Source organism: Coregonus clupeaformis, chromosome 35 (genome assembly GCF_020615455.1).
Source record: "Coregonus clupeaformis isolate EN_2021a chromosome 35, ASM2061545v1, whole genome shotgun sequence".
Taxonomy (NCBI): domain Eukaryota; kingdom Metazoa; phylum Chordata; class Actinopteri; order Salmoniformes; family Salmonidae; genus Coregonus; species Coregonus clupeaformis.
Window position 1 is genome coordinate 2,414,361 of NC_059226.1, and position 27,765 is coordinate 2,442,125.

Genomic DNA, 27,765 nt, shown 5'->3' on the forward strand with positions numbered 1-27,765 from the left:
CGCTCCCTGGTTTCTGATAAGTGTAGCTACATAATGACATTCTCATTTGTAACCTGTGCGCCTTCTGGGTACTGTCACAAATGACACCATATCCCCTATAGGGCACTACCTTTTGCCTTCACCTATAGGGCTCTGGTCAAAAGTAGTAAACCATATAGGGAATAGGGGGCCATGTGGGACAGACCACTAGGCTTTGTCAAGATGGTTTGGTGAACAGACCCCAGACTCGCTGCAACTGACTGTCCAATCACCTTTTGCCTGTGTTCGAGTTGTCTAAAATTGAATAAAATGTATCAACTCATTTACCCTGATAAATGCAGCACATATGCTGAATCTGATGATGTATGCAAGATAAAAATCTATATACAGAGACCCGATACATTTGAAGAAAAATCAAGGTATAATAATAGACAGTGGCCAAAAACGAAGAGGCAAGATAATAACAGTCCATCTAGTTTAGTTCCTTCAAACAGAAAATTAAGCCGTGACATTCAACATATTTATTAGCACTTGTCTTTTATCTATGTCATATGGGAAATGGTCGATTAGGTGTCCTTGCAAAAAGTAGTCCTCAAACCTTACAGCTTTTATATTTTTCAGCAAACGAGCCCCAGTCGTTTGTATACATGAGGAATTAACAACCAACTCACTCTCCCCGTCAGTCAGCCAGTCACAATCGTCACCACCACCACCACTCACAAAAGCACGCTGGGGGCTTCTTTCATTCTCGTTTAGCGTTATAATAAAAAGGGGATGGGTGGAGGGGTGTTAGCATGACAGGCCTGACATGGACAGAGAGAGACGCCTGGCAACATTATGTACAAACTGGAATTGGAGGCAGGGAGGGAAACAATTAGACCTGGATTGAAATACTATTAGAGATCATATCAGGTACTTTATCTGTTCTCGATTGAGCTTGCCTGTTGAAATGGAACCAGTAGAAAAGTCCCAAAAAGGAATGCCACACCCTCCTGGCACCCCAGGCAGGATAAAACAAACTCTCAGTACTTGAACGATTTTCAAACAATATATTAACCCAGGTCTAGGAACTATAAAACAGTATGGCGATGACTGTGTCCTTTTCCTGTGGCGTGTTCCCAGGGACAGGGGTCCTTTTTCTCTGTCCACTCTGGCCCAAAGCCAGCAGACACAGGTTGCCGTGTGTGGGTGTGTGTGTTGGGGCGAGGGGGGATATGGCCAGAGGTTGTTTGCAACAGAACTGAACCTTTAGGCAGTGTGAGCCCCCCCCCAATTACACTCTTTCAGAGACCTATATGTATCATACATGTTATGTATATGTTTCGGTTTCTTTATTGTTCTTTTTTTTTACAAGATTCCCTGATGGTTGGCAAGGAGGGGAGGAGGGGGACACCGAGGAACATAGAAACTTGTGATGGAGATACCAGTAGTTATAATGTCCGTTGGGGGGAAATGTACCCAGTCTGAATTGAAGAGGGGTGGGGGGGTTGGGACGACGACAGCCTAGCCCTGTCAGTTTGTGGGTTGGTCGGTTGGTTTATTTGCTTGCTGGGTTGTTTGAGTCCGAACACCCCACTCTCTCTCCTCTCCCCGGAGTGCTTCACAAACTGGCCAGACACGCTCTGTGCTGGGGTACAGGTGGTCTCCTCTGTGGAAAGAGAAAAGGGAAAAGAGATTAACTGGCAGGCTGGGGCGGTAGATTTAGGGACGCAGATCAAGCCTAGTCATGGACTAAATAGCATACTCAATTGAAAGCGCTTAATCTATGTTCGCGAAACCGTCCCATAATGTTCCAAAGCAGGACTGTCATACATAACAATGACACATATTCAACATAAATGTATTCTATATCACTCCAATTCTGCTAGCAAGCTTAGGGGACTGACTGACCTATGTGAGCTTCTTGGCTTTGTTGTAGAGTGAGTCCACCACTTTGCTCATGTTCTGAATGGTCTCCAGGGCCGCCTCGTACGTCGTGTCTACTGCAGGATCATCAAAGATGATCAGCACACCCTCGCCTTGGTCCAAAATACCTATAGACAGAGAGAGACAGAGAGAGAGAGGGTGTCACATAGGTATATAGTAAAGGCATTAAAAACTCTGACCTAAAAAATGTGATTGTCTTCCTTTAACTTGAAGTTAATTATTACATATAACCAACAACTATGGGACTAATATGACAGGAGGAGGAAATCTGGATTTAAACTCCCCTATGTACAGTGGGGAGAACAAGTATTTGATACACTGCCGATTTTGCAGGTTTTCCTAGGAAAACCTGCAAAATCGGCAGTGTATCAAATACTTGTTCTCCCCACTGTATTTATTTGGAAAGTAAACCTAAAACTTTTAATTTGGCTCTATGCTCCAGCATTTTAGATTAGTCAGCAAGTTTTAGCTTCACTGTCCAAATAAATACATAGAGAAGTGTATGTGTTCACATCTTTCATTATCAGACACCTACCGTGAAATTTTGTGTCCAGAATCATCTGTGACAACTTCCTCTCGACATCTCCCTGTGTAGAAGTGAAGAAACCAAATCAACACACAGCTAACCACACACGCTCACCATAAATGGAGTAAAAAGAACACCAATGATTGATTTTTATTTTTTAAACATTACCGCTTCAGTCAACAGAGCAAATTCTTAAAGAGGGAAACGGGCAAGGCAAAATAACAAAATTAAGTAAAAGATGTGCTGACACCAGTGAATGTCCTATTAGTGGAATAAGCTATGACTTACCTTGGAGAGTTTTATGAGGGTGGAAATGTGTTCTATCTGTGGGGCGACAGAACAACACTTGTCAGTAGTCTAGAACACAAGCTCAACAAAGCAAAACAAATACTAGACAAAAATTCTACAAATATTGCTTTTATAAAACACACCAATTTGAACTTTAGACTTTACAAATCCTTAAAAGAATTTTACAAGACGAAAAATCCAAACTGAACAAAGCTAAACAAATACTAGCCTTTTACAAATAGCCTTGTTACGAATTCCCTGCCAGTGACTTATCAGCATCTCACAACCCTTTCAAGCTGCACACTCCACTCCCCATCCCCCACGACCCTAGGGGCACAATAAACTGGCCTCTCAAACATGTGTGTCCTGGGCCCTGATTGGTTGCTAAGAGGCACATTGTTAGGGGGCAGGACACCTGACAACTCTTCTGACTGTGCAGTCTGTTCACTCCTCTGAGTGGACTTGTGGGATGGAGTGCGTGCAGAACTTTGTTGTTATTATTGTTGTAACGTGTGTGTGTGTGTGTGTTTAGTACTTACTGTTGGTAGTGTTTAATGATAATTGTTTGCATGTATAGCCTTGATCTATACAGTCCTTTATATCTATACAGTCCTTACCAGTGCTCTTGCTGTGCTACTGTATTGGAATTATGCTCATGCTATGCTAATAGTGTACAGCCTATTCATTACTGTTCATCTCCTGTACTACAGAACCACATCCTTCCTACATCTATTCCCTGTCTGCTGTGAGTGTGTACAGCAATAAAGTTCCCTTGTGTGTAACTCTGAGGTTGCCTCGTTCCCCTCTTACACAGATCAGCCCAAATGGAGTGTCGCTCTCTTTCGAGCCTACTACTTTTAAAAACACAGAAATTCGGATTTTACAGACTTCCCTAATTCTTAAAATAATTTTACAAGAACAAAAGCCTGGTCCTGGACTGAAAAGCATGCCCCCACCTCCACAACATGCCCAGCTGTAAGCTCACCTGGACCCTGGAGAAAGGCTCGATGACACGGATGAGGTTTTGTTCAAGCAGGTTGTCATAGAGCGTGGTCAAGTGTGTGCTTATGATGGGGTCGTCTCTCAACTCCCCTCTGTACTCTGTAAGGGCCTGGAGAGAGAGGGGGGGGATAGAGGTGAGAAATGAGGAAAATACAAGGATATAGATAGGAGGGGAGAAAGTAAAAATGTAGCAAAAGAGAGGGATAGAAAGAGTGAGGAAGAGTGAAACAGATGTTAAGGAACCTACAACAGATAACAACGGCAAACGAAAAAATGCATCTGTGCATCAATGCTATTCAGTTCACTCAACATGCTCTTACCTTTTCAAAATCGTCCAGCGACCGGTTCTTGCTGGCTTGTGCCACGCATTTCAGAGAGTCTGTCTGTCTCCCGGCGTGCCGCAGGGCTAGCTTTCCACTGACAAGACCCTGGACCTCCTCAGGACTACAACAAGACAACAGGTTACTCATCCAAGACATCAACTTTCCTCTAAAGCTCTCATCTACACATAACTAGCTCCATAGCTAATTGTTGTGCAGCATATTGACTCAAATTCCAAAGTGATATATTGCGTAAGTATAGTATAGTGATTACACATCGATCATCATAACACACAACATATAGAGTTAAGTATTCAGCTGCTTACAGGTTGAGCATGATTTTGCAGAGCAGCATGTATTTGAGAGCGGTGATCGCTCTGGGGTGGTCGATGGAGTCGTAGCCTTCGAAGGCCTCGTAGAAGTAAGAGTAGGCCGTCTTCCAGTCCTTCTCTGCCGCGTGGATGATCCCTGTAGGGGGTGGAGGGGTGAGGAGGCTATCAACCAGGGATGCTCAAATCTGGACCTCGGGTCCTATTGTAATGCTGATTGTCATTCTTGCTCTCTAATCAGGGACTGATTTAGACCCAGGGCACCAGGTGAGTGCAATGAGGTAAAAATGGAGATCAGAGGTACAACTGGAATTTACATCTCAACAACACTGCATGGTCACCTCTGTACGGCCAGAAAAGGTCAACCTACAACTATGTCGAGTTAGGATCCAGGCCTTTATGCTTGGTCGATGTGGAAGAGCTGGCTGATGCCCCACCACTTTAAAAAGCTTTAAAATTAAACAGAAAATGTTCAAAAATCCCTGAATATCTTTTAAAATTGCAGAGGCCACTCCTACACAGTGGACATAATAGTGAACTAGTGGTGGGTGTTGTAGGGGAGGAGGATGGAGGGTAGCGTACCTGACTGCATGTCCAGGGCGGCCTGTAGCTTGGGCGGGCAGTAGATGCCGTTGGCGGTGGTGCGTGCAGAGGTGAGGGCGGCGCGGGCCTTGGGCAGGTTGCTGAGGCCGTGGTACGTCTTGCTCTCCAGCAGCTGCACCTCCACCAGCAGGGCCTTGTCATCCATCTTCTTCAGCTCCTGGAGCAGCTGGGTGCCTGATGGACAGAGGGATGGAAGGAGGGAGGGATGGAGAGATGGAGAGACATGAATGAGCACACAAAGCCAGAGTTGGCAGATTTTTAAATGTACTTTAATTGGGACTGGTCAACTGAAGTGTATAATACGTTAACATGTATCTGATGTGCACTTATTAGGAATACCAACTGTATTCATATCCAGCTCTTTTTGTTGTGATCAATATTTCCAGTTTAAGTACAAACAAGCAAAACAACGCACCTAGATGAAGCGCCTCCTGATACCGCTTTGTGTCAAAATACAGAGAGATGAGACGAGCCTGGAGAGAGAAGACAAAGTCAAGGATACCACGCTTCTGGAATCATCTTTACCATAATCATCACCACCAGAGGTCCATTTTAAGAAATACAAATATCAAATTGTCCAATTGGAATGTCAATTCAATTCCTGAATTGACATGTGTCATCAAGTTCCACCAATGGCCCTTGCAGCGCTACATACAGCGAAACAGACTAAAGAACCCTAAAACGGGCTTAATCTCCATCTATTGTAAACCCGTTAGTGAGGCGAACCAAACCCCTCATGTCAATGCTCCCCCAGTGGAGTCCCCTCTCCCACTCCTCACCTCCAGGGCCTGTCTGAGGAATGTCCTCTTCTCAGCCTTGGCCCACTCGATGCACTCCAGACACAGCTCCACCTCCTGGCCTGTAGCTGCCTCCATGTCCAGAAACAGGTCCAGCAGCGAGCGCACCAGCCGCGCCGCCTTGGCCTTGCTGATGGAATTCAGGAACGGCCGCACATACTTCAGGAGACCACCCAGCTCTGAGGGACACAGACAGCAGTTTGAGGGGATCCGTTTAAGCAAGCCAAGGTGAGGAGCAGGAACACTAATGTTGATCACAATGACTAGGTATTTGGGATGCAAGGTGATTTGTAGATCAGTAATTCTGGGCAGTCCGCATGCAATGTAATCAATCTCAAACTTGCGCAGAGTCAAGGAGAAACCTTTGAGATACATTTGTCAGCAATTAAGTCTGCTTGGTGTTGCGTTTCCTTGCCATACTGAAGATCATGACAGTCAGTATTAGTGTTGCACGTAATATACCAGTACCACGGTAATATCACGGTACCAAAACGTTACGATACCAACATTTTAGAATACCATAGTACCGTTTCATATGATACTACTGACTATTTCAGCCCTACCGATCTAAAGAACCTGCTGGCGCCTGATATGAAATGTTTATAAAGTCAGCTTTGCTTATAAATTAAGTAGAATTTAAGCAACAGCCACTAGTCTCTTGTATGTGCAGGTCCAATAATATCCACTTCACTTTCATGCGCATATCACGTGTGGCTGCTGTAATCAGCCAGCAGCATCGCCTAGACCCTACCAGCCCTCACTCACCTGCCTCTCTCCATCCGCTTTTCACGCGTGTCTAATCCTCCATCACTTTTTTTAATTTAATTTTTATATAATTTAGCGAGCGGAGATGCAGACCCTGATGAGTCTTCGGTTGTTAGATTTGGAGCTGCGTGCAAAGCGAGCAATGTTGATATGTTGTATCACCTCATCGCCTGTTATAACCATGAGCACAGACCAGTCTGAGAAGACTTTGCAAGTTCACTGTCATGCAGCCTCCGCATGTCAGAGAGGGGAAATGGAGCATCGCTTCACGACAGGCATGCCTGCAGCTTTACAGCAAAGAAAACGGCTAGTTTCTAGCCTAAAAATATCACCCATGTTACCGGAGATGCTTTTTTTCTTTCTATCATGATTCACGCGGATTATATACAGTGGGGAGAACAAGTATTTGATACACTGCCGATTTTGCAGGTTTTCCTACTTACAAAGCATGTAGAGGTCTGTAATTTTATCATAGGTACACTTCAACTGTGAGAGACGGAATCTAAAACAAAAATCCAGAAAATCACATTGTATGATTTTTAAGTAATTAATTAGCATTTTATTGCATGACATAAGTATTTGATCACCTACCAACCAGTAAGAATTCCGGCTCTCACAGACCTGTTAGTTTTTCTTTAAGAAGCCCTCCTGTTCTCCACTCATTACCTGTATTAACTGCACCTGTTTGAACTTGTTACCTGTATAAAAGACACCTGTCCACAGACTCCAACCTCTCCACAATGGCCAAGACCAGAGAGCTGTGTAAGGACACCAGGGATAAAATTGTAGACCTGCACAAGGCTGGGATGGGCTACAGGACAATAGGCAAGCAGCTTGGTGAGAAGGCAACAACTGTTGGCGCAATTATTAGAAAATGGAAGAAGTTCAAGATGACGGTCAATCACCCTCGGTCTGGGGCTCCATGCAAGATCTCACCTCGTGGGGCATCAATGATCATGAAGAAGGTGAGGGATCAGCCCAGAACTACACGGCAGGACCTGGTCAATGACCTGAAGAGAGCTGGGACCACAGTCTCAAAGAAAACAATTAGTAACACACTACGTCGTCATGGATTAAAATCCTGCAGCGCACGCAAGGTCCCCCTGCTCAAGCCAGCGCATGTCCAGGCCCGTCTGAAGTTTGCCAATGACCATCTGGATGATCCAGAGGAGGAATGGGAGAAGGTCATGTGGTCTGATGAGACAAAAATAGAGCTTTTCGGTCTAAACTCCACTCGCCGTGTTTGGAGGAAGAAGAAGGATGAGTACAACCCCAAGAACACCATCCCAACCGTGAAGCATGGAGGTGGAAACATCATTCTTTGGGGATGCTTTTCTGCTAAGGGGACAGGACGACTGCACCGTATTGAGGGGAGGATGGATGGGGCCATGTATCGCGAGATCTTGGCCAACAACCTCCTTCCCTCAGTAAGAGCATTGAAGATGGGTCGTGGCTGGGTCTTCCAGCATGACAACGACCCGAAACACACAGCCAGGGCAACTAAGGAGTGGCTCCATAAGAAGCATCTCAAGGTCCTGGAGTGGCCTAGCCAGTTTCCAGACCTGAACCCAATAGAAAATTTTTGGAGGGAGCTGAAAGTCCGTATTGCCCAGCGACAGCCCCGAAACCTGAAGGATCTGGAGAAGGTCTGTATGGAGGAGTGGGCCAAAATCCCTGCTGCAGTGTGTGCAAACCTGGTCAAGACCTACAGGAAACGTATGATCTCTGTAATGGCAAACAAAGGTTTCTGTACCAAATATTAAGTTCTGCTTTTCTGATGTATCAAATAATTATGTCATGCAATAAAATGCAAATTAATTACTTAAAAATCATACAATGTGATTTTCTGGATTTTTGTTTTAGATTCCGTCTCTCACAGTTGATGATAAAAAGTACAGACCTCTACATGCTTTGTAAGTAGGAAAATCTGCAAAATCGGCAGTGTATCAAATACTTGTTCTCCCCACTGTATATCATTTCACAAACATGTCTCGGGCCGTTTTAAATGTATCCCGGGTCGTTAATTATTGGTTTGATAACAAACAATGTTGTTCAGTCATGTTAACTAGCTAGCTAACAACCTGTTAACTTGACAGTAGGTTTAGGCAAATTGGATTGGCACAGGAAGGAAAAGGGTCTGCTGCTCATGAGATTTGCTTCAAAAGGGTAGGACACTAATGTAAGCCTAAACTATATCAAAAATCAATTTATTTTTGGTGCTCCTTAAATTCTGTTTGGTGCCTAACGTTTTAAAAGTTGGGAGTAGTGTCTGTATGTGTGTTTGTGGGAGAGAGAGAGTGGTGTGTGTGTGTTTGAGAATGAGGGAGTGTGTGTCTTAACTGAAGAGTAAAGAAGGTTTCATGCAGTGTTTTCCCCTTACTGACACAATGACAAGCAGATCATTATGCATGTATATCCCAGGAGGTTGGTGGCACTTTAATTGGGGAGGACAGGCTTGTGAAAATGGCTGGAGCGGAATGGTATCAAACACATGGTTTCTATGTGTTTGATGCCATTCCATTTGCGCCGTTCCAGCCATTATTATGAGCCATCCTCCCTTCAACAGCCTCCACTGAGGTATAGTCCCTCCTCCCATTCCTCCAACCAAATCACAGGTAGGCCTTTGCAAATATTAGCAAATGAGCCATTCTATGCAGTATTTTATTATACACTGAACAGTGTGAGTTTAAATTCAATGTGTTGTATTGAGTAGAAGTGTGAATTTCAGGGACAGGTTTTTGGAGAACGTTTCAAAAACGTAAACAAGCGTCTGGGGGACGGGGCGAACAGGATGCTAGGCCACAGATAGTCTTGCACCATGGTATCGCAATACTACTCGGTATTGTTATACTTGGCCTGGTATCGTTTGCTAAATTTTGGTATCGTGACAAGCCTAGTCAGCATCATTCTCTAGTAGAGGTGATGTGTCTACTCTGAGTCTGCACTTGTCCAGCTGAAATCGGAGGGAGGGAGGATATGTTACCTGCAGCCTGGCCCGTCTTAGCCAGCAGACCACCCAGCTCCAGGATGCTCTGCTCTTTGACACGCACCGCCTCCTCATCGCTCTCCTGGATGTCCCGCTTTACTGCAACAAACAATGGAAGAATACTTGTTGACATTGACAGCACAACCTTTTATACGTAGACCTAGCTTAATAGATGGCAACATCTAGGCTATATGTGAGAACAAATGATCAAACTATTATTACTGCCATCATCAGTTTTGTTGTCAAATCAAAGTGGGGGTGCTCACTTATAAGTCACTGTTTTCAGTTGATGGCTAGCTGGGGGAAATCATCCCTGGGTCCAACATTGCACCTAATTCGCTAGCAGTCAAAGTAACAAAGGCTGAGCCACTAGCTGTTGAGCTTCTGCTGTCAATAAATCTGATTTAGCTGGCTCCATTTACAAACAAAAATGTGTAGCTAGTTAGTCATTTCAGTAATGTTAGCTATCTGGCTAACTTTAGCTAGCTATTAGCTATATAACGTTAGAAAAATGCATTTGTCAGATAGCTATCACATTCGCTAACATTTAGCTAGATTTGTAAATCAAAAACTAAAAACAGAAAAATTAATTTAGCTAGCTAGATGATTCCAATCTTATACGTTCTGCTACAGTAGAAGGTTGGAAATGCCTTTTGTTTAAATTAACACACAGCTGAGCCGGAGCGAGATATGGCTCAGAAAATGTACCTCAATCAAGGGATATAAATGGCATTGTACTCCGAATTGTCCCATTATCCCACCTGCTACACGAGAAGATTGAACGACTGCTAGTTTTAAGTAAACTGCCATTTCTGTCCTTGTGCTAGCTAGCAGTTGCCACTAAATAATGCATTTCTGCCTATTCTTTGATTGAAATACCAGTCGATGTAGCACGAGAGCTGCTGATACAGCTCAAACAGCTTTAATAAGCCCAATCATTTTGTAACAATTCTAAAGGCAATTTGCGTTTAAAAAATGGCCATGATTAAAAAACAGCAATTTTTTTCTCTCAACTGGTAAATGAAGTACGCTTCCCATTCGCCATTCAAGTGCATAGGCAACTAGGCAGGTTTCGGTGCGCCACACACCTCTTTGCAATGAGCTGGAGGCAGTACGCATTTTGAAAGCATAGCCTACTTAATTGTTTGAAATCTGAACGTTTGACTACGAGGCATGTCTTACCTTGCTTCAAAGTAGCCTAGCCAAAATGTGCAGGCAATACTTTTATAAAGACTTCCATATGCCATTGAAACCAGTAGCCCTTTTGTCTTATGTTCTATTGGTTTTCAAATCAACTTTCTTTCATTGTCCAGTAGCCAAAGGCACACTCCTAGTCATATTAGCCACCAATGCTAGTTGTTGCATATGCCTATTTAGATCTCCCCTCTTTCTAAATATCTTTATCTCTGTCATATGAAACCGCTCACAATGGTATTTTCCTGCTAATTGCATTATGGAACATACTGTTCAATGCAGCGTGTAGTGGCTTAGAGTGGGCCTAGACTATAGGATATATCAGACCTTATATTTCTTCTCTTTTCTTTACACAGGAAGATGTTGGCCCTTTATAAACACATTTCATGCAATTCTACTACACTTTTTGACTGGAAACATTAGCAATATGACGTCCATCTAACCTGGAGTAGGAAATTCCTGTCCAATAACAAACAAAAGTGGCACTGACCAAATGATAAAGACAGTGAATATGCACACTCACTGGGGATATGGACGATGATCTCCGCTGTTGCATTTAATTAAGTTGAGAATTTTGATAACTAAAAGACAGATTGGAGACCCCTTGACTTCTTATAATAATAATAATAATATGCCATTTAGCAGACGCTTTTATCCAAAGCGACTTACAGTCATATTCTCCACATTTTGTTACATTACAGCCTTATTCTAAAATGGATTAAATTGTCCCCCCCTCAATCTACACACTATACCCCATAATGACAACGCAAAAACAGGTTTTTAAAAATGTTTGCACAAAAAACTGATATATCACATTTACATAAGTATTCAGACCCTTTACTCAGTACTTTGTTGAAGCACCTTTGGCAGCAATTACAGCCTCAAGTCTTCTTGGGTATGACACTACAAGCTTGGCACACCTGTATTTAGGGAGTTTCTCCCATTCTTCTCTGCAGATCCTCTCAAGCTCTGTTAGGTTGGATAGGGAGCGTCGCTGCACAGCTATTTTCAGGTCTCTCCAGAGATGTTCGATCGGGTTCAAATCCGTGCTCTGGCTGGGCCACTCAAGGACATTCAGAGACTTGTCCCGAAGCCACTCCTGCGTTGTCTTGGCTGTGTGCTTAGGGTCATTGTCCTGTTGGAAGGGGAACCGTCACCCCAGTCTGAGGTCCTGAGCGCTCTGGAGCAGGTTTTCATCAAGGATCTTTTTGTACTTTTCTCCATTCATCTTTCCCTCGATCCTGACTAGTCTCCCAGTCCCTGCCGCTGAAAAACATCCCCACAGCATGATGCGGCCACCACCATGCTTCACCGTAAGGATGGTTCCAAGTTTCCTCCAGACGTGAAGCTTGGCATTCAGGCCAAAGAGTTCAATATTGGTTTCCTCAGACCAGAGAATCTTGTTTCTGATGGTCTGGGAGTCCTTGAGGTGCCTTTTGGCAAACTCCAAGTGGGCTGTCATGTGCCTTTTACTGAGGAGTGGCTTCTGTCTGGCCACTACCATAAATGCCTGATTGGTGGAGTGCTGCAGAGATGGTTGTCCTTCTGGAAGGTTCTCCCATCTCCACATAGGAACTCTGGAACTCTGTCAGAATGACCATCGCGTACTTGGTCACCTCCCTGACCAAGGCCCTTCTCCCCCGATTACTCAGTTTGGCCAGGCGGCCAGCTCTAGGAAGAGTCTTGGTGGTTCCAAACTTCTTCCATTTAAGAATGATGGAGGCCACTGTGTTCTTGGGGACATTCAATGCTGCAGAAATGTTTTGGTACCCTTCCCCAGATTTGTGCCTCCACACAATCCTGTCTCGGAGCTCTACGGCCAATTCCTTCGACCTCATGGCTTGGTTTTTGCTCTGACATGCACTGTCAGCTGTGGGACCTTATATAGACAGGTGTGCCCCTTTCCAAATCATGTCCAATCAATTGAATTTACCACAGGTGGACTCCAATCAAGTTGTAGAAACTTCTCAAGGATGATCAATGGAAACAGGATGCACTTGAGCTCAATTTCGAGTCTCATAGCAAAGGGTCTGAATACTTATGTAAATAAGGTATCCTTTTTTTTGGTGAATAAATTTGCAAACATTTCTAAAAATCTGTTTTCGCTTTGTAATTATGGGGTATTGTGTGTAGATTCATTTAATTTAGTGTGCAAATTTATTTAATCAATTTTAGAATAAGGCTGTAACATAAAATGTGGAAAAAGGGAAAGGGTCTGAATACTTTATGAATGCACTGTATATGGCTGTCTCTGGGAAGTTGTGTCATCCAAATTTTTCTATGTAATGATATTGAATATCGGCGTCCTTGACTCTCAGAAATCTGTATATCTGTCATTCTCTAGTGTGAAGGTACAAACTCTGCCTTCCTGGCGGGTCCAGGGGGAGCAAATCAAGTGCCCTATAGGCCTACCACAGGCCAATCGGATGGCTCAGATTACCGTATCTGCAGTAATGTGAGATTTCAAAATGTTTAAAACCATGACTAGAGAGACTGTCAACGAATACAGCAAAGAGCTACTGGAAAGGTTGAGGGTAGAGGAAGTTCAGGAGTAAAAACAAACAAAATTGAATTATTGTAAAATTGACTGTGTCCATAAAATGTATATAGTATCTATAAGCTGGAAGTAGAGGCCTAAGCATTGTTGTTCACTATACTCCAATTAGGGAAGGGGTGGTGGGGTTGGAAAGTAATAAAGGTAAATATTTGTTTTTAAAGGATATGTATATGTATGTATATATATATGCGAGAAAAAAAAACATATGGGGGATTGGAAGTGATGCAGACAATTACATTGATGGAAGTTACAATCTGCAATATTAAAGCTGATCTACCCCCTAAAAAAAAAAAAGACTGTTTTTATGAGCGAGTTCATGTTTAAGTCTTTACTCAGCACTGTCAACACTTTCTATTCAACACAAAATGTGCATTCTCCCTACCTCCATTCGCGCTACAACCAGCACTGCAGCTGCAATAAATGAGTAGGAAAGTGTATCGAAAGTGTATTGTTATTATTAGCAGCTTAAGTCTTTTTTAATATCAAGGAATATTTCACTTTCTCTGGTCATAGGAGTAACATGAATTTGTGTGGTGCGACTCGAGTTTAGCCATCAGCAGGAAGACAGTGTCCCTTTCTGGTCAGTGTCAATGGAGAGCGGAAGGATGTTGAGGCGGACCCGCAGTCTGTTACTCTCTCCCTCCGCTGAGACTGACCATCAGAAACAGGCACCATCAGTAAAATAAAAGGTAATTATTTAAATGTATGCTCACTCAGTTGTGCTTCACGAGTAATACAACTGATCTATTACCAGTGTGATCATATACCTCGATTACAAATATATATAATTTAGCATAGGCTTACGTTTTTTAAAAGTCATGTAAAAAAAAAAATATATACATCTGAGCGGTAGATCTCGGCTTGAATTTTGACTCAGAAAGTGATCTTGACTCAGAAAAAATCATCAGGGTCTGTGTAGCAGGCGTCCCTATTCTCATAGCCCAAATCCCGGTCTGGTCTGTTGAGTCTGCTTCGCAAACGTTCCCGGAAGTTCCGCTATGTTGCGTCGATGGGGTACAAGGTTGGAATCACTTCTGTCTGTGTCGGAATCTTCTACCATTTAGCTAACTAGCCAGTAGGACTAGCTAGCAAGCTATTAATTCAATGCGCAAGCAAAAGGGTAGCTAGCTAACGTTACCTACCTAATTGCACACAGCATGCTAGCTACCAGTCTCCCTGCTGCTGACTCACTGTGACCAATGGGGATAGGCCGGTAGCCCGGTACGGTCATTGAGCTAGAGAGTACGGTAGCTACCTAGCTGGCAAGCTACTAGCTAAGTTAGCTAGCTAACTGCTCTAACACAGGGACTGTTTTAGCGATAATCTACACATCCGAGACACTTGGATACTACAAGTTATGTTGTAGCTATATACTTACCTATTGAATGTAAAATATCAATAGATGCATTCCGGTCTGAGCTGAGAAGAGACTGGGCTCTTTGAAACTCAGCCACCGCCGCGGCTGCCATCTTGCCTCTTCTCAATGACCGCTTGTTTCCGGTCTGTCCATCAACTTTCCCCTTCTTTTCCTTTGAAGTTAAATGGCGGTTGCCGCCACCTACTGGACTGGAGTATGTAGCCTATGTTTCACAGACAGAGAAGGAACCTTGCATAGTGCCCACTAATGTTGTCTCCAAGGCTAGCAGACTGGTTTCACGAGGCTAGTTATCTCCTTAAAATGAAATACAAATCTAAACCTCCTAACCTCTCAACACAGGTTCTCATTGGTCTGGGCTATGGACATCTCCCTGTAAAGGATAGGAACCGCCCCTGTTTCCTAGTGGACCCTTAGTGAGGTTTCTTTTAATGAGAATTTCGGTTGAGAGGTTAGGAGGTTTACATTTTACATTTGTACTTGTATTTTACTGCACATTTGAGGTGTAGACGAAAAGCAATGAGTGAAGTTAGGGGAGGTGCATCTGCAACAGCCAAAAGTCGGACACTGTTGTGGTTTTCCTACAGGAAGTTTAGATCAACATGACCGTGTCAACATGCCATTGTTTTTAAACGTTTTTCTTTATGATGTCAAAATGTCTTTATAATGTCTAAATAAACATGTTTCTTAACCCCAATATCAATTGGCGACCCGTCATTCAGGGCAGGTGGGGCAGGTGAGCCCCACCTGTTTAGCTTGAGCCCCGCCTGTTTTGCATGTTATTTTGGCATTAATTACGTGTCACATATCAGTTTGCAAACAATGTATAAAAAAAAACATTGAGTTAATAAAGCCGCATACAAACATGGTCTCTTTTTTGCTTTCTTGAGTAAGGCAGCTCCAAAATGCAGGTGCTTTATGTGGTGGTGGGGCAGCCAGCGGAAAATACGGAGCGTAGGGGTTGGTAATGTTCACTAGTTGCGCCGTGATTGGCTCAGTGTTCTGTCACTCATGGGGACACTACGTCACAGCAAAATCTACGGGGAAGCTCGAAAGTTCCAGCCCCTTGGGTGCTGCCATAGAGTTACATTAGAAGTGCCCTTCCAAGAAGGCTCAAGGTCCTTGGCCACAGATAAAATGACATCAAATCACGTCATATCTACTGTAGTTTTGATTGGACTGATCATGTCAACATCATACTTTCAAAATCTTAGCTAGCAAGCTAGACAAGCAGTTATCATCATGAATCACGTCGACTATCTACTGGCAAATCCTTTTAAATATTTGTCATATGAAGATGAATTATCGATAAAACGTATCGGTGCTCATCGGCCATTGGACATAAACATTACACAACAAGTTGGAAATCGCAAATTCAACAATGAGTGATTTGGAAAGAATAATGGCTAACTGCAAGCGTTGCAAAGCAATCACTAGCCTGCTGTTCAGTTGAGTGGGTGTGTGGTTCAAGTCTGGGTTTAAGGGTCTATTTTCCAGAGTTTTTTTCCCTCTGGTTGCACATGTGACACGTTGGCCAATAGAACGGATGGTAGAGGCGGGTTACCCACTCGCCGACGAATTCTCACAAGGCACCCCAATCTCCTCCCCATGTATTTCCGTATTTTCTTCATTCGAATGATGGGGATTTGGGCCTGGTCTCGGAGAAGCAGTATATCCTTCGCGTCAGACTCATTAAAGAAAAAATATTTGTCCAGTTCGAGGTGAGTAATCGCTGTTTTGATATCCAGAAGCTCTTTTCGGTCATAAGAGACGGTAGCAGCAACATTAATGACAATGCCAAAAAACACACAAAATAGCACAGTTGGTTAGGAGCCCGTAAAACGGCAGCCTCCCCCTCTGGCGCCATTACAACAAGTAAGTACTACAGTGTGTAGTATAATATTCTACAGTATACTATAGTTTACTATATAATTCTATATTAAGTACAGTAGTAGGCCTATTCTATAGTAAACTGTAGTATTATTTCATGTGGGCAGATGGGTCAAAATCGAAGCGAAATATCCTCACTGATAAATGTCCCCACTTTCACTCTTAATGACAGAATGACAGAAATATGTCAGCTGTATGAGGCTCCTCAAGACCTGAACTACAATGGAGAGAACAAACATTTGATTGAACGTCTTCCTTCTATTGGAGCTGATATCCACTTGAGCTGATGAATGGAGATGTTTCACATGTTCCAATGACATGGCTTAAAGGCCCAGCGCAGTCAAAAATGTGATTTTGTTTTATATATATTTCCACACTATGAGGTTGCAATAATACTGTAAAATTGTGAAAATTAAGATAATGCCCTTTTAGTGTAGGAGCTGTTTGAAAAAGCTGCCTGAAATTTCAGCATTTTGACCTGCCTGGTGACATAACTCAGACCACCCCCAGACAGTCCAAGCAACATTCATGCTTGTGAAATTGCTCTTTGCTAAGAAGCTATTTTTGTTTCTTTTTGACCATTTTAATTGCAAACAATCACAGTAAGGTACTTAATTGTTACCTAGAAATGATTTGACATTGAGGTAAAATGGCTGCATTGGACCTTTAATTTACTGTAGTGGGTTAAAAAGTGTTTCTTGGTAGTCTTAAACAAATCTACACCTCACTCACATGGTTATGTAGTGGATAAACTCTTGAGTGTGCCGTCTTTAGCCAACTCTTCTGCTATCTCTCTCAGAATGATCTTCTTGATCCAAACCAGTCAGGTTTTAAGACTCAACTGAGACTGCTCTTCTCTGTGTCATGGAGGCTCTCCGCACTGCTAAAGCTAACTCTCTCTCCTCTGCTCTCATCCTTCTAGACCTATCTGCTGCCTTTGATACTGTGAACCATCAGATCCTTCTCTCCACCCTCTCCGAGTTGGGCATCTCCGGCGCTGCTCACTCTTGGATTGCGTCCTACCTGACAGGTCGCTCCTACCAGGTGGCGTGGCGAGATTCTGTCTACGCACCACATGCTCTCACCACTGGTGTCCCCCAGGGCTCAGTTATAGGCCCTCTCCTATTCTCTCTATACACCAAGTCACTTGGCTCTGTCATATCCTTACATGGTCTCTCCTATCATTGCTACGCAGATGACACACAATTCATTTTCTCCTTTCCCCCTTCTGATAACCAGGTGGCGAATCGCATCTCTGCATGTCTGGCAGACATATCAGTGTGGATGTCGGATCACCACCTCAAGCTGAACCTCGACAAGACGGAGCTGCTCTTCCTCCCGGGGAAGGACTGCCCGCTCCATGATCTCGCCATCACGGTTGACAACTCCATTGTGTCCTCCTCCCAGAGTGCAAAGAACCTTAGCGTGACCCTGGACAACACCCTGTTGTTCTCCGCTAACATCAAAGCGGTGACCCGATCCTGCAGGTTCATGCTATACAACATTCGCAAAGCGGCACAGGTCCTAATCCAGGCACTTGTCATCTCCCGTCTGGATTACTGCAACTCGCTGTTGGCTGGGCTCCCTGCCTGTGCCATTAAACCCCTACAACTTATCCAGAACGCTGCGGCCCGTCTGGTGTTCAAACTTCCCAAGTTCTCTCCTGTCACCCCACTCCTCCGCACACTCCACTGGCTTCCAGTTGAGGCTCGCATCTACTACGGAACTGTGAGGGGAACGGCACCTCCTTACCTTCAGGCTCTGATCAGACCCTACACCCAAACGAGGGCACTACGTTCATCCACCTCTGGCCTGCTAGCCCCACTACCTCTACGGAAGCACAGTTCCCGCTCAGCCCAGTCAAAGCTATTCGCTGCTCTGGCACCCCAATGGTGGAACAAGCTCCCCCACAACGCCAGGACAGCGGAGTCACTGACCACCTTCCGGAAACACTTGAAACCCTACCTCTTTAAGGAATACCTGGAATAGTATAAAAGTAATCCTTCTACCCCCCCACCCCCATAAAAAAATGGCTATCATAAGTTCAATGCACCAATTTGTAAGTCGCTCTGGATAAGAGCGTCTGCTAAATGACGTAAATGTTATGGGCTTAGAAAAAGAAGACACCTGTACCATGTGAGATATAGAGTTGAAATGTATTACATTTTGAGTTTGAATCCCAATATTACACCTTATATACATCACAGAAGACTGAAATATAACAAAACCGTTTGACATAGGATCACCGAATTTTCTGTATTTAAAAATAAATTGTTAATTAATTATACAATTATTAAAAATATTAATAATATTCCACCCATGAGGCCACTAGAGGGCGCTTTGGTCATTCGACTGCAGGAAAAAGGTCTACGGCTGTCTTTGACAAACTGATTAAAAAGCTTGGGGACAAAAATATATTTGTTCTCTCTGTTCTTGGGGTCCAAAGCTCAGGGAAGTTAACACTTTTAAACACAATGTTTGTACTTCAGTTCACAGTAAGTGCAGGGAAATGCACCAGTGTGTAACTCAGGGAGAAAAAGGTGTAGATTCACGCGCAGAGCGCGACAGGTGTTTTTTTCGCCTTCGCAAAAGGCAGGAATCATAGTCACAGGCAGGCAATGGTCATACACAGGTAGGCAAACAGGCAGGAGAATCAAAAACTAGGACTGAAGGCTATAACTGGTTCTCAAAAACGAGCTATAAAAAAGCTTAGTAGAGTCAAAACAAACAATACCTCACAAGGCACAAACAGAATGAACTGAACTAAATAAGGAGCTGATGAGACCAGGTGAGTAACTAACACAGGTGAAATCAATGAACAAAAATGAAAGACAGGACTACGTTCAAGAACACAAAGAAACAGGACTACGTTCAAGAACACAAGGTGAACTAAGAAAATAAATACAGAACCTTACACAGTGGGGCATTTACGTAGTTATCGAAGGTAGATAAAGACCTGAAAGACTAGCTTCTGTATGACTGTCCTAGTGGTAGATTCAAAAGGGTTAAGATCCCAAGAGCTCAGTTCTGAAACAGCAATGAAGCATGACAACGAATTGGCCACATTCATTATTGGGATAGGTGACTTGACCCTGATCAACATTATGGGAGAAAATCCATCTGAAATGCAAGACTCTTCAGATTTGTGCTCAGGCTTTTCTGAAGGTGGCATCTGTAAAAATCGAACCAAACTGCATATTTGTCCATCAGAATGTTGCAGAAACTACGGGAAATGTTCAAAACAAAGACGACAACTTCTTCAAAAGAGAAAATATGAAAATTGCCCAGTTCACCGCTTAAGTGACATCATACCATTTCACATAGACACTCAAGTGTTTCACTTCAAAAATCTCCTAGAGGGAGACCCTCCAATGACACCTCCCAATCCAATTTACAGTCAGAATGTCCAGGATCTTAAATAGCCCAGTGGAAACAGGAGTGTAATCTGTCCTCACCATCAGAGTTCAAGTTCAGAATTAAAGATCTCTGGAAGGCACTGCTTAGAGAACTTCATTTTCGGTTTCCGAAACACTTTAGAGATCATGGTGTACAACAAGCTGGAGAACCACCATGCAGACTGGTCGTGGAAAATGCAGAAGCATGCGTTTGAGACAACAGAGATGCCGAAATAAAATAAACAGCCACATGGTCCAGGTTGAGCACAAATCAAGTCTAAGTGAAGAATTTGAAGGCGAAATAGAGACATATTTTAAGAATGAGGAACATGCACAGCTCCTGGGGAACTGGAGGAGCAACACTGACATAAGAGTCCAAAACCTGAAGGAGGAACTTATTGATGATACACAGAAGCAATGTGAGGAATTGCTGATTGGTTAAAACCCCATTCCAGACGGTGTCTATTCCACCTGTCACCACTGGCTAAATCTATGATGTTAAAATGCCTATTTACTCTGTTCCATCTGACTGCGCAATTCACTGTCTCATCAGCCCAGCCAGGCATCTAGACATTATCTCACATTTCTTTTAGACTAACATTTAGTTTTCAACAGCCTAGATTTGTATAAACCTTGCTGTCTGTCTCTCCGACATCTGCAACATTGTTTCAATATTCAAATTCGATCTCCAGCTGTCCCATGGTAATGCACATGTTGGGAGTCGGACCCAGACAGGGAGGCAGGCAGCTTTTCTCAGCCAGTCGAAATCATGAATCAGCTGGCATCATTTTTATGGCTATATACAAAGAAATGTCAATTGAAAAAAGGTCAAACGAAACTAAGTGCAGCTAGTTTGCAGTCTTTCCAGCTTTAGTTTGAAGTGATTGTGTTACATGTGTTGTTGGCTAGCTCCTCTGAACAACAGTGTCCTGAAGAGAGAGCACATTTTCTATGCCAGGCGAAATCGCGCCTCATTAGCGGGCCTAACAACACCCGTGCCAATATATCCTCCAAACACCAGCTTCTCCGGCATTATCACTTAATTGTCATCTCTTGTTGATTACACTTTAAGAAGAAACAAGACGAGGAAATGGAAAGAAAGACAGTAACCACGTTTCCATCCACAGTTTTTATGTGAGTAAAGTCATACCTTCTAAAATAAAATCATGACAGCTGTGATGGAAACAGGAAGTTTCGGAACAATTTTGTAAATGCCAACAGATCATTTGTTCGTTCGACATGGTGGGATCTTTTTATGTCAGTATAATGGCGGTGGAAACGCCTTTATGCGCAATTATTTACATAACAACCATCATATCGAAGCAAACTTGGAGTCATAATAACCTCACCATGTAGACTAGCCTACCTGGCCTCACAGCCTACCCGCATTGTACCTGCGAGCTGTTGGCTAGAGTGCACATGCCAAGACCAGAGTAGGGACATTTGCTATTTAACGCAACAGTTTTTGTGAAAAATCTATAGGTAGAGTTGAAAATGCGATGGAAACACATTGAACTTTAGATTTTTATTCAGTACATGAAAAATTATATTTTTTCTGCACTATGCCATTGTAGTATCTGGACAATTTATGACTTTGCTAATGGTTGCAAATGGTCTTAGAGGATGTTGACTCAGCTTAAGGGAGCATCTGGAGGGTAGTTCTATAGGGGCACCCTAAAGCAGAGGAAGTCTGTTAGGTGGAGTCCTGGGATTGGTCTGTAGGGGAAAACACCCATATCAGGTTACATAGGATATATACTATGGTTTGGGACAAAGGACGGGGAGAATAACATATTAGAGATTGGAGCCAGTTATTCTCCAGATATCGGCAGATATCTGTAAATTGACGCTGGAATCCTTTGATATAATAAACCTTTATAATCAAAGTACAGTGTCAGCGGATTTCCTTGTTCTCACAGCATAATTAGCATCGTTTTCTCGACACTACACCACCAAGCACTGATTTTTATCAGCAACAAGTCCGTTTGGTGGAAACACACCTCAGGTGGAAAAATTCACATATTTTCTTTATGTGGATTTTAGAATATTTGCATGAAAATCTGTCGCCAATTGGATGGAAACCTAGCTAATGAGAGGTTTACGTTCTCCTAAAACAAAATAAGAAGTTCCCTTGAAACAATTCGGCAAAATGGAAAGGAAGACAATAACCAGCTTTCCATCCAACCTTTTTATGCGAGTAAAGTGCATGTTGGATTAAAAAAAAATGTCATGACAGGCCTGATGGAAACAGAACATTTTTCGGTCAACTTTCCACATGTCGAGAAAACTAAATATGCTAAACAAAGTGGGATCTTTTTGTGTCTGTAAATTATGCGAGAAATGTCAGTGGAAACGGTTTAGTGCACAAATAATTTATAACCATCATATGAAAGTAAACTTGGAGTCACGCGATGACAAGCTGTGTGGTCCTCCCACTACGACTCGTCGGGAAAGCATGCAGTTTATTAGGCTACAGATGAAATAAGTAATGAACTTCACAGGATGATGAAAGTGCAAGGTGATGAGCTTGATGCTCCTTTCCAATAAATATCAAGGGTATTTTTCTGGTGACATGATCATCGATGCTTGGCTTCCATTTCACAAATACAAATAATCACATCATGTAGGCTATACGTGCGCTCTAGCCAACAGCATGCAGATACAGCTGTGATGAGTGTGATTAGAAGCAGTCAGGCGCAGGAGGGTAAATCACCGAATACAGAGTTCATTCCGTCGTACACAGTTGCGCTGGATAGCGACAACAAAATACAGGCACAGGGGAACAATCTACCCCGGCAATACAAGGTACGAGTAGCTCCACCGAGCTACACTCAACTCACATAAAACAATCACCCACAAGGACAAGGGGGCAGAGGGAACACTTATACACGGACTAGTGAGGGGAAATGAACCAGGTGTGTGTAATTGACAAGACAAGACAAATGGAATGATGGTATATGGAGCGGCAGTGGCTAGTAAGCCGGTGACGACGAACGCCGAAGCCTGCCCGAACAAGGAGGGGAGGCAGCCTCGGCGGAAGTCGTGACAACAGCACTGTATGTGCATCCTGCGTGCTGTTGGCTAGAGCGCACGTGCCAATACCAGAGTGGACACACTCGCTATATAGTGCAACATCAGTAGAGTTGAAAACGCGATGGAAACCCATTTAGCATGTCTTTTTTTTATTCGGTCCATGGGAATTTAACGGCAAAAGGGATTTGTATGTGCACTACGTCATCACGCACAGCCTTTTATCTGCAACAAGTCAATTTGATGGAAAATCTGTCGCCAATTGGATGGAAAGCTAGCTATTGAAAGGTCTAACATGACCAGCATTCTATACAGAGCAAGTGACATGCTATGCAATCAGTTGAGTGGGATGCTGGGAGCAGTGTCCCTTTTGCACAGCTATCTGCACCAACACCATACCTAATCATACCGGTCTCCACATTGTGGAATTTCATCACTGTAAGGTTCTAAGTGGTAGTCAGTACAAGAACATAGATATATTTTCTGTTGATTTTTGTACCACTGAAGTAGCAAGTGATAATTGACTTTTTCCATCACAGGACTCTATAGTGTCCCCTACAGTAAATATAAAGAGTCTGGTCACCCCCTTGACAAATGGCAAATCACTCCAGATGGAAGTCAGAAATAATACTGGAAGTGGTTCATCTGTCCCTTCAAGAAGCAATTGGAAGAAAAACCCAAGTTGAGACTTGTAAATGAGAATGGATGCCAGGGTGCAATTCAAGAAGCTTGGACAAAAATATCAAAGGAAGATGCCCCGAAGGAGCTAAATGTCAAGCCATAAAATAAACAATAGCTCATCACTAAACACAATCACTGGATATTAATTTCTACCTCAAATAAAACTTGTTGAAAACATTTTCACTAATATTCTAGAGATGGAAAGTAAAAGCAACTCATGGTGGAGTATTATCATCTTGTTCATATGGAACAAACTAACAATTAGGAGAAATACATCAATGCTCAAATTAAGATATTTAGTAGGGAATTGCACATACTCATAAATATAGTCATACTATACCAATCTTCATTGTTATAATTGTTTTACTACATGCTTATACATAATTTATTCCAAGCACGAGACTCTTATGATTTTTTTGTAATTGTTCTGTCATTTTTTTATGTTAATGGTGTGTGTGTGTGTGTGTGTGTATGTATATATATATATAAAGAGGGAAATATATATATATATATATATATATATATATATATATATATATATATTCCCTCTTTGTTTGAACTATATAAAGCATTTTTACCCCTGACATGTAATCATAGGCAGTTAGGTGAAAGACGGTATAACCGAGAAATGTAAATTTAACTAAGTTGAAGATGTTTGTAAAGCATGGTTACTAATTGTATTCAATGTTTTAATGACAGTTAGGAGAGGAACAAAATGCACTGTAAAACCATGAAACATGTGACACATTTATAACCTAAACGTCAGTGTTTAAAACTTAACCACTAGGCATTTAGATTTGTCAATAAGTGTTCTCATTTTAAACACAGGCAAGAATGCAAGAATAAACACTTATTGTAAACACTTTTTCCAGGCAGTTGACTATAACTGAGACATTTCAATTAGTAAAACAATGGTTATTAATTAGCTTTGAATTGTTAGTTAACTAACAGGAGAGGAACAACATTAGCAAACTTCTCAGGAGATGAAAAGATATAGGCCTAATCAAAGACGCACTGCATCTGGATTTTGTAACCTTGATTATTTTGTGTAAATTTTTTTATTTTCATGGAGAGAAAAAAACGGATAAACAATAAACCTGATTTATATGATCCTGGATAGAAAAATATGGTAGTAGTTTTGAAAAATATCTACTGAGTTTGAAAACCTTAACAATATTGTTTATGAACATAATCAACATGTCACGGTTTACTAAGCCAGAACCCAGAAGCAGACCAGGACAAGGTAAATTGAAACAAAGGTGAGTGTTTATTTAATAGATCCACGAGTGAGGCTGAATAATCCAGGGAACAGAGCGGGTGGCGTGGATGGTTTGTTGAGGGTGCAGTGGTAGGTCCAGTAATGGCTCGGCAGCCGCCGACCATCAGGCAGAGGTTGGGTGAAGGTTCCGGGTGAGTGACTGCAGATAGAACAAAACGGAGGTAAGTATACAGCAAGTCAAAAAGGTGCAAAACAACAAAACTAACGCTAGAAGTTCCAAGGCTGATACACGGACAAACATACTGTTCATGGCTAACGATCCGGCAGGGAATGGATGTTAGGCCAGAGCCTAAGAAGGGTGATGATCAGGACCAGGTGTGCAGATTGCTGATGGGATGCAGGTGCGGAAATCAAGAGAGCTCCCGCCTAGCAACGTTGCCCGGCAACCAGGCAGGGAGCGTTCCAGAACCCTCGGGAAACTGGAGATCACGAGCAGAAAAACTAGTACACCGACAGGACCCGACTCAGACTGCCGGGATCGTTACAGTACCCCCCCTCCGACGAACGCCACCGGGCGGACTCCCGGAGCGCCAGGATGGAGGCGGTAGAAGTCACGAATGAGGTCAGCATCTAGGATCTGTCGCGCGGAATCCAACTCCTCTCTTCAGGACCATACCCCTCCCAGTCCACGAGATACTGGAAACCCCGGCCCCGCCGTCTGGAATCCATGATGCGTCGCACCGTGTAGGCAGGACCACCTCCGATCATCCGAGGAGGAGGAGGAGGAGGCGGAGGAGGCAACAGAGGACTGAGGGAAAACAGGCTTGAGGCAGGAGACATGAAAGGTGGGATGGACTCTGAGCGTCCTCGGTAGTTTGAGTCGAACTGCCACCGGATTGATCACCTTCTCCACCACAAACGGACCAATGAACTTCGGTAACAACTTCCTAGACTCAGTCCGTAAAGGAAGATCCCGTGTGGCCAACCAGACCCTATCTCCGATGGTATAGGTGGGAGCGGGGATCCGGCGACGATTCGCCTGGAGCTGATACCGGTCCGAAACTCTAAGGAGTGCCTTTCTGGCCCGATGCCAGGTCCGGTGGCAACGAGCGAATATGGGCCTGAACAGAAGGCACTGAGAGCTCCTTCTCCTGAGAAGGGAACAAGGGAGGTTGGTAGCCATACAGGCACTGGAAGGGAGACATCCCAGTGGCAGATGTAGGGAGAGTATTGTGGGCATACTCAACCCAAGGCAACTGAGAGACCCAGGAGGTGGGGTTGGAAGAGACCAGGCAGCGTAGCGTGGATTCCATCTTCTGGTTGGCTCTCTCCGCCTGACCATTAGATTGGGGGTGAAAACCAGATGTGAGACTGACTGTAGCTCCAATGGCCAAACAGAAGGACTTCCAGACAGCAGAGGTAAACTGAGGGCCACGGTCGGAAACGATATCACTGGGCAAACCGTGGACCCTGAAAACCTCCTAACCAGGATCTCGGACGTCTCCGAGGCAGAGGGAAGCTTGGCAATTGGCACAAAGTGGGCGAACTTGCTGAATCTGTCCACGATAGTCAGAACGACCGTGTTCCCCTCAGAAGCGGGCAACCCAGTGACAAAGTCCAGGGCCAGATGCGACCATGGTCGCCGGGGAATAGGAAGGGGGTGAAGTAGTCCAGAGCTGGGCCGATTGGTACTCTTATTCTGCGCACACACTGGACAGGCAGCAACAAAACCCTGAGTATCCTCGGCCATGGCAGGCCACCAAAAAGCGTCTGCGAAGAAACGCCATCGTCCGAGCCACGCCAGGGTGACAAGCCATCTTGCTGGCGTGGGACCATTTGAGGACAGCAGGACGAACCGACTCAGGCACAAACAACCGACCGGGTGGACCGTTACCGGGACCGGGCTGCGTCCGAAGGGCCGCCATCACCTCCTCCTCAATCTTCCACATAACTGCTCCCACGACGCAGTTCCAGGGGAGAATTGTCTCGGTCTTGGACCCACTCTCCTCCGTCTTGGAGAACATCCGGGACAAGGCGTCCGCCTTGCCGTTCTTAGATCCAGGTCGGAACGTCAGGGAAAAAATTGAATCGTCCGAAAAACAACGCCCACCTGGCCTGACGGGGAGTTGAGACGTCTAGCCGATTGCACGTAAGCAAGATTCTTGTGGTCAGTCCAGACAATAAACGGTTGCTCCGCCCCCTCCAACCAGTGGCGCCACTCCTCCAAGGCAAGTTTCACCGCGAGAAGCTCCCGGTTACCCACATCGTAGTTCCTCTCCGCAGGCGAAAGGCGACGAGAGTAGTAGGCGCAGGGATGGAGTTTACTGTCCGTGGAGCATCGCTGCGACAGGATGGCGCCAACTCCCACATCAGACGCGGCCCACTTCAACGACGAACTGACGGGCCGTGTCCGGTTGAGAGAGAATCGGTGCGTTGGTGAATCGCCTCTTCAAATCCAGAAACGCTCGATCCGCCTCCGGATTCCACTTGAAGGTCCTGATACTGGAAGTCAAGGCAGTTAACGGAGCGGCCACACGGCTGTAATCCCGGATGAATCTGCGGTAGAAATTCGCAAACCCCAAAAATCTCTGGAGCTGCAATCTCGTACCGGGCTGGGCCCATTCCAGAACCGCTCTAACCTTCTCCTGGTCCATCCTAATCTCTCCCCTGGAGATGATGTACCCGAGGAAGGATGTCGTGTGGGCGTGAAACTCGCACTTCTCGGCCTTCACGAACAGGCGATTCTCCAACAATCGCTGCAGAACCTGCCGGACATGCTGGACGTGGTCGGAAGGTTCCTTCGAGAAGATCAGAATGTCATCCAGGTAAACAAACACAAAGAGACCGATCATATCTCTCAGGACGTCGTTCACCATACTCTGGAATACCGCTGGAGCATTGGT

The 27,765-nt window shown here is 44.0% G+C and overlaps 1 protein-coding gene across 1 annotated transcript; it reads right to left on the reverse strand.

The window, feature by feature from the left end:
- Positions 1-440: 440 nt before the first annotated feature.
- Positions 441-14,763, reverse strand: LOC121550410 (26S proteasome non-ATPase regulatory subunit 11). The gene is made up of 12 exons (XM_041862660.1): positions 14,651-14,763; positions 9,519-9,620; positions 5,753-5,949; positions 5,389-5,446; positions 4,953-5,147; positions 4,368-4,509; positions 4,042-4,165; positions 3,705-3,830; positions 2,720-2,755; positions 2,441-2,492; positions 1,870-2,012; positions 441-1,627 (listed from the first exon to the last, which is right to left on the reverse strand). Exons 1-11 carry the CDS (start codon positions 14,739-14,741, stop codon positions 1,870-1,872), a joined length of 1,266 nt encoding a protein of 421 aa, XP_041718594.1. The 5' UTR covers positions 14,742-14,763; the 3' UTR covers positions 441-1,627.
- Between the last annotated feature and the right edge of the window lie 13,002 nt (positions 14,764-27,765).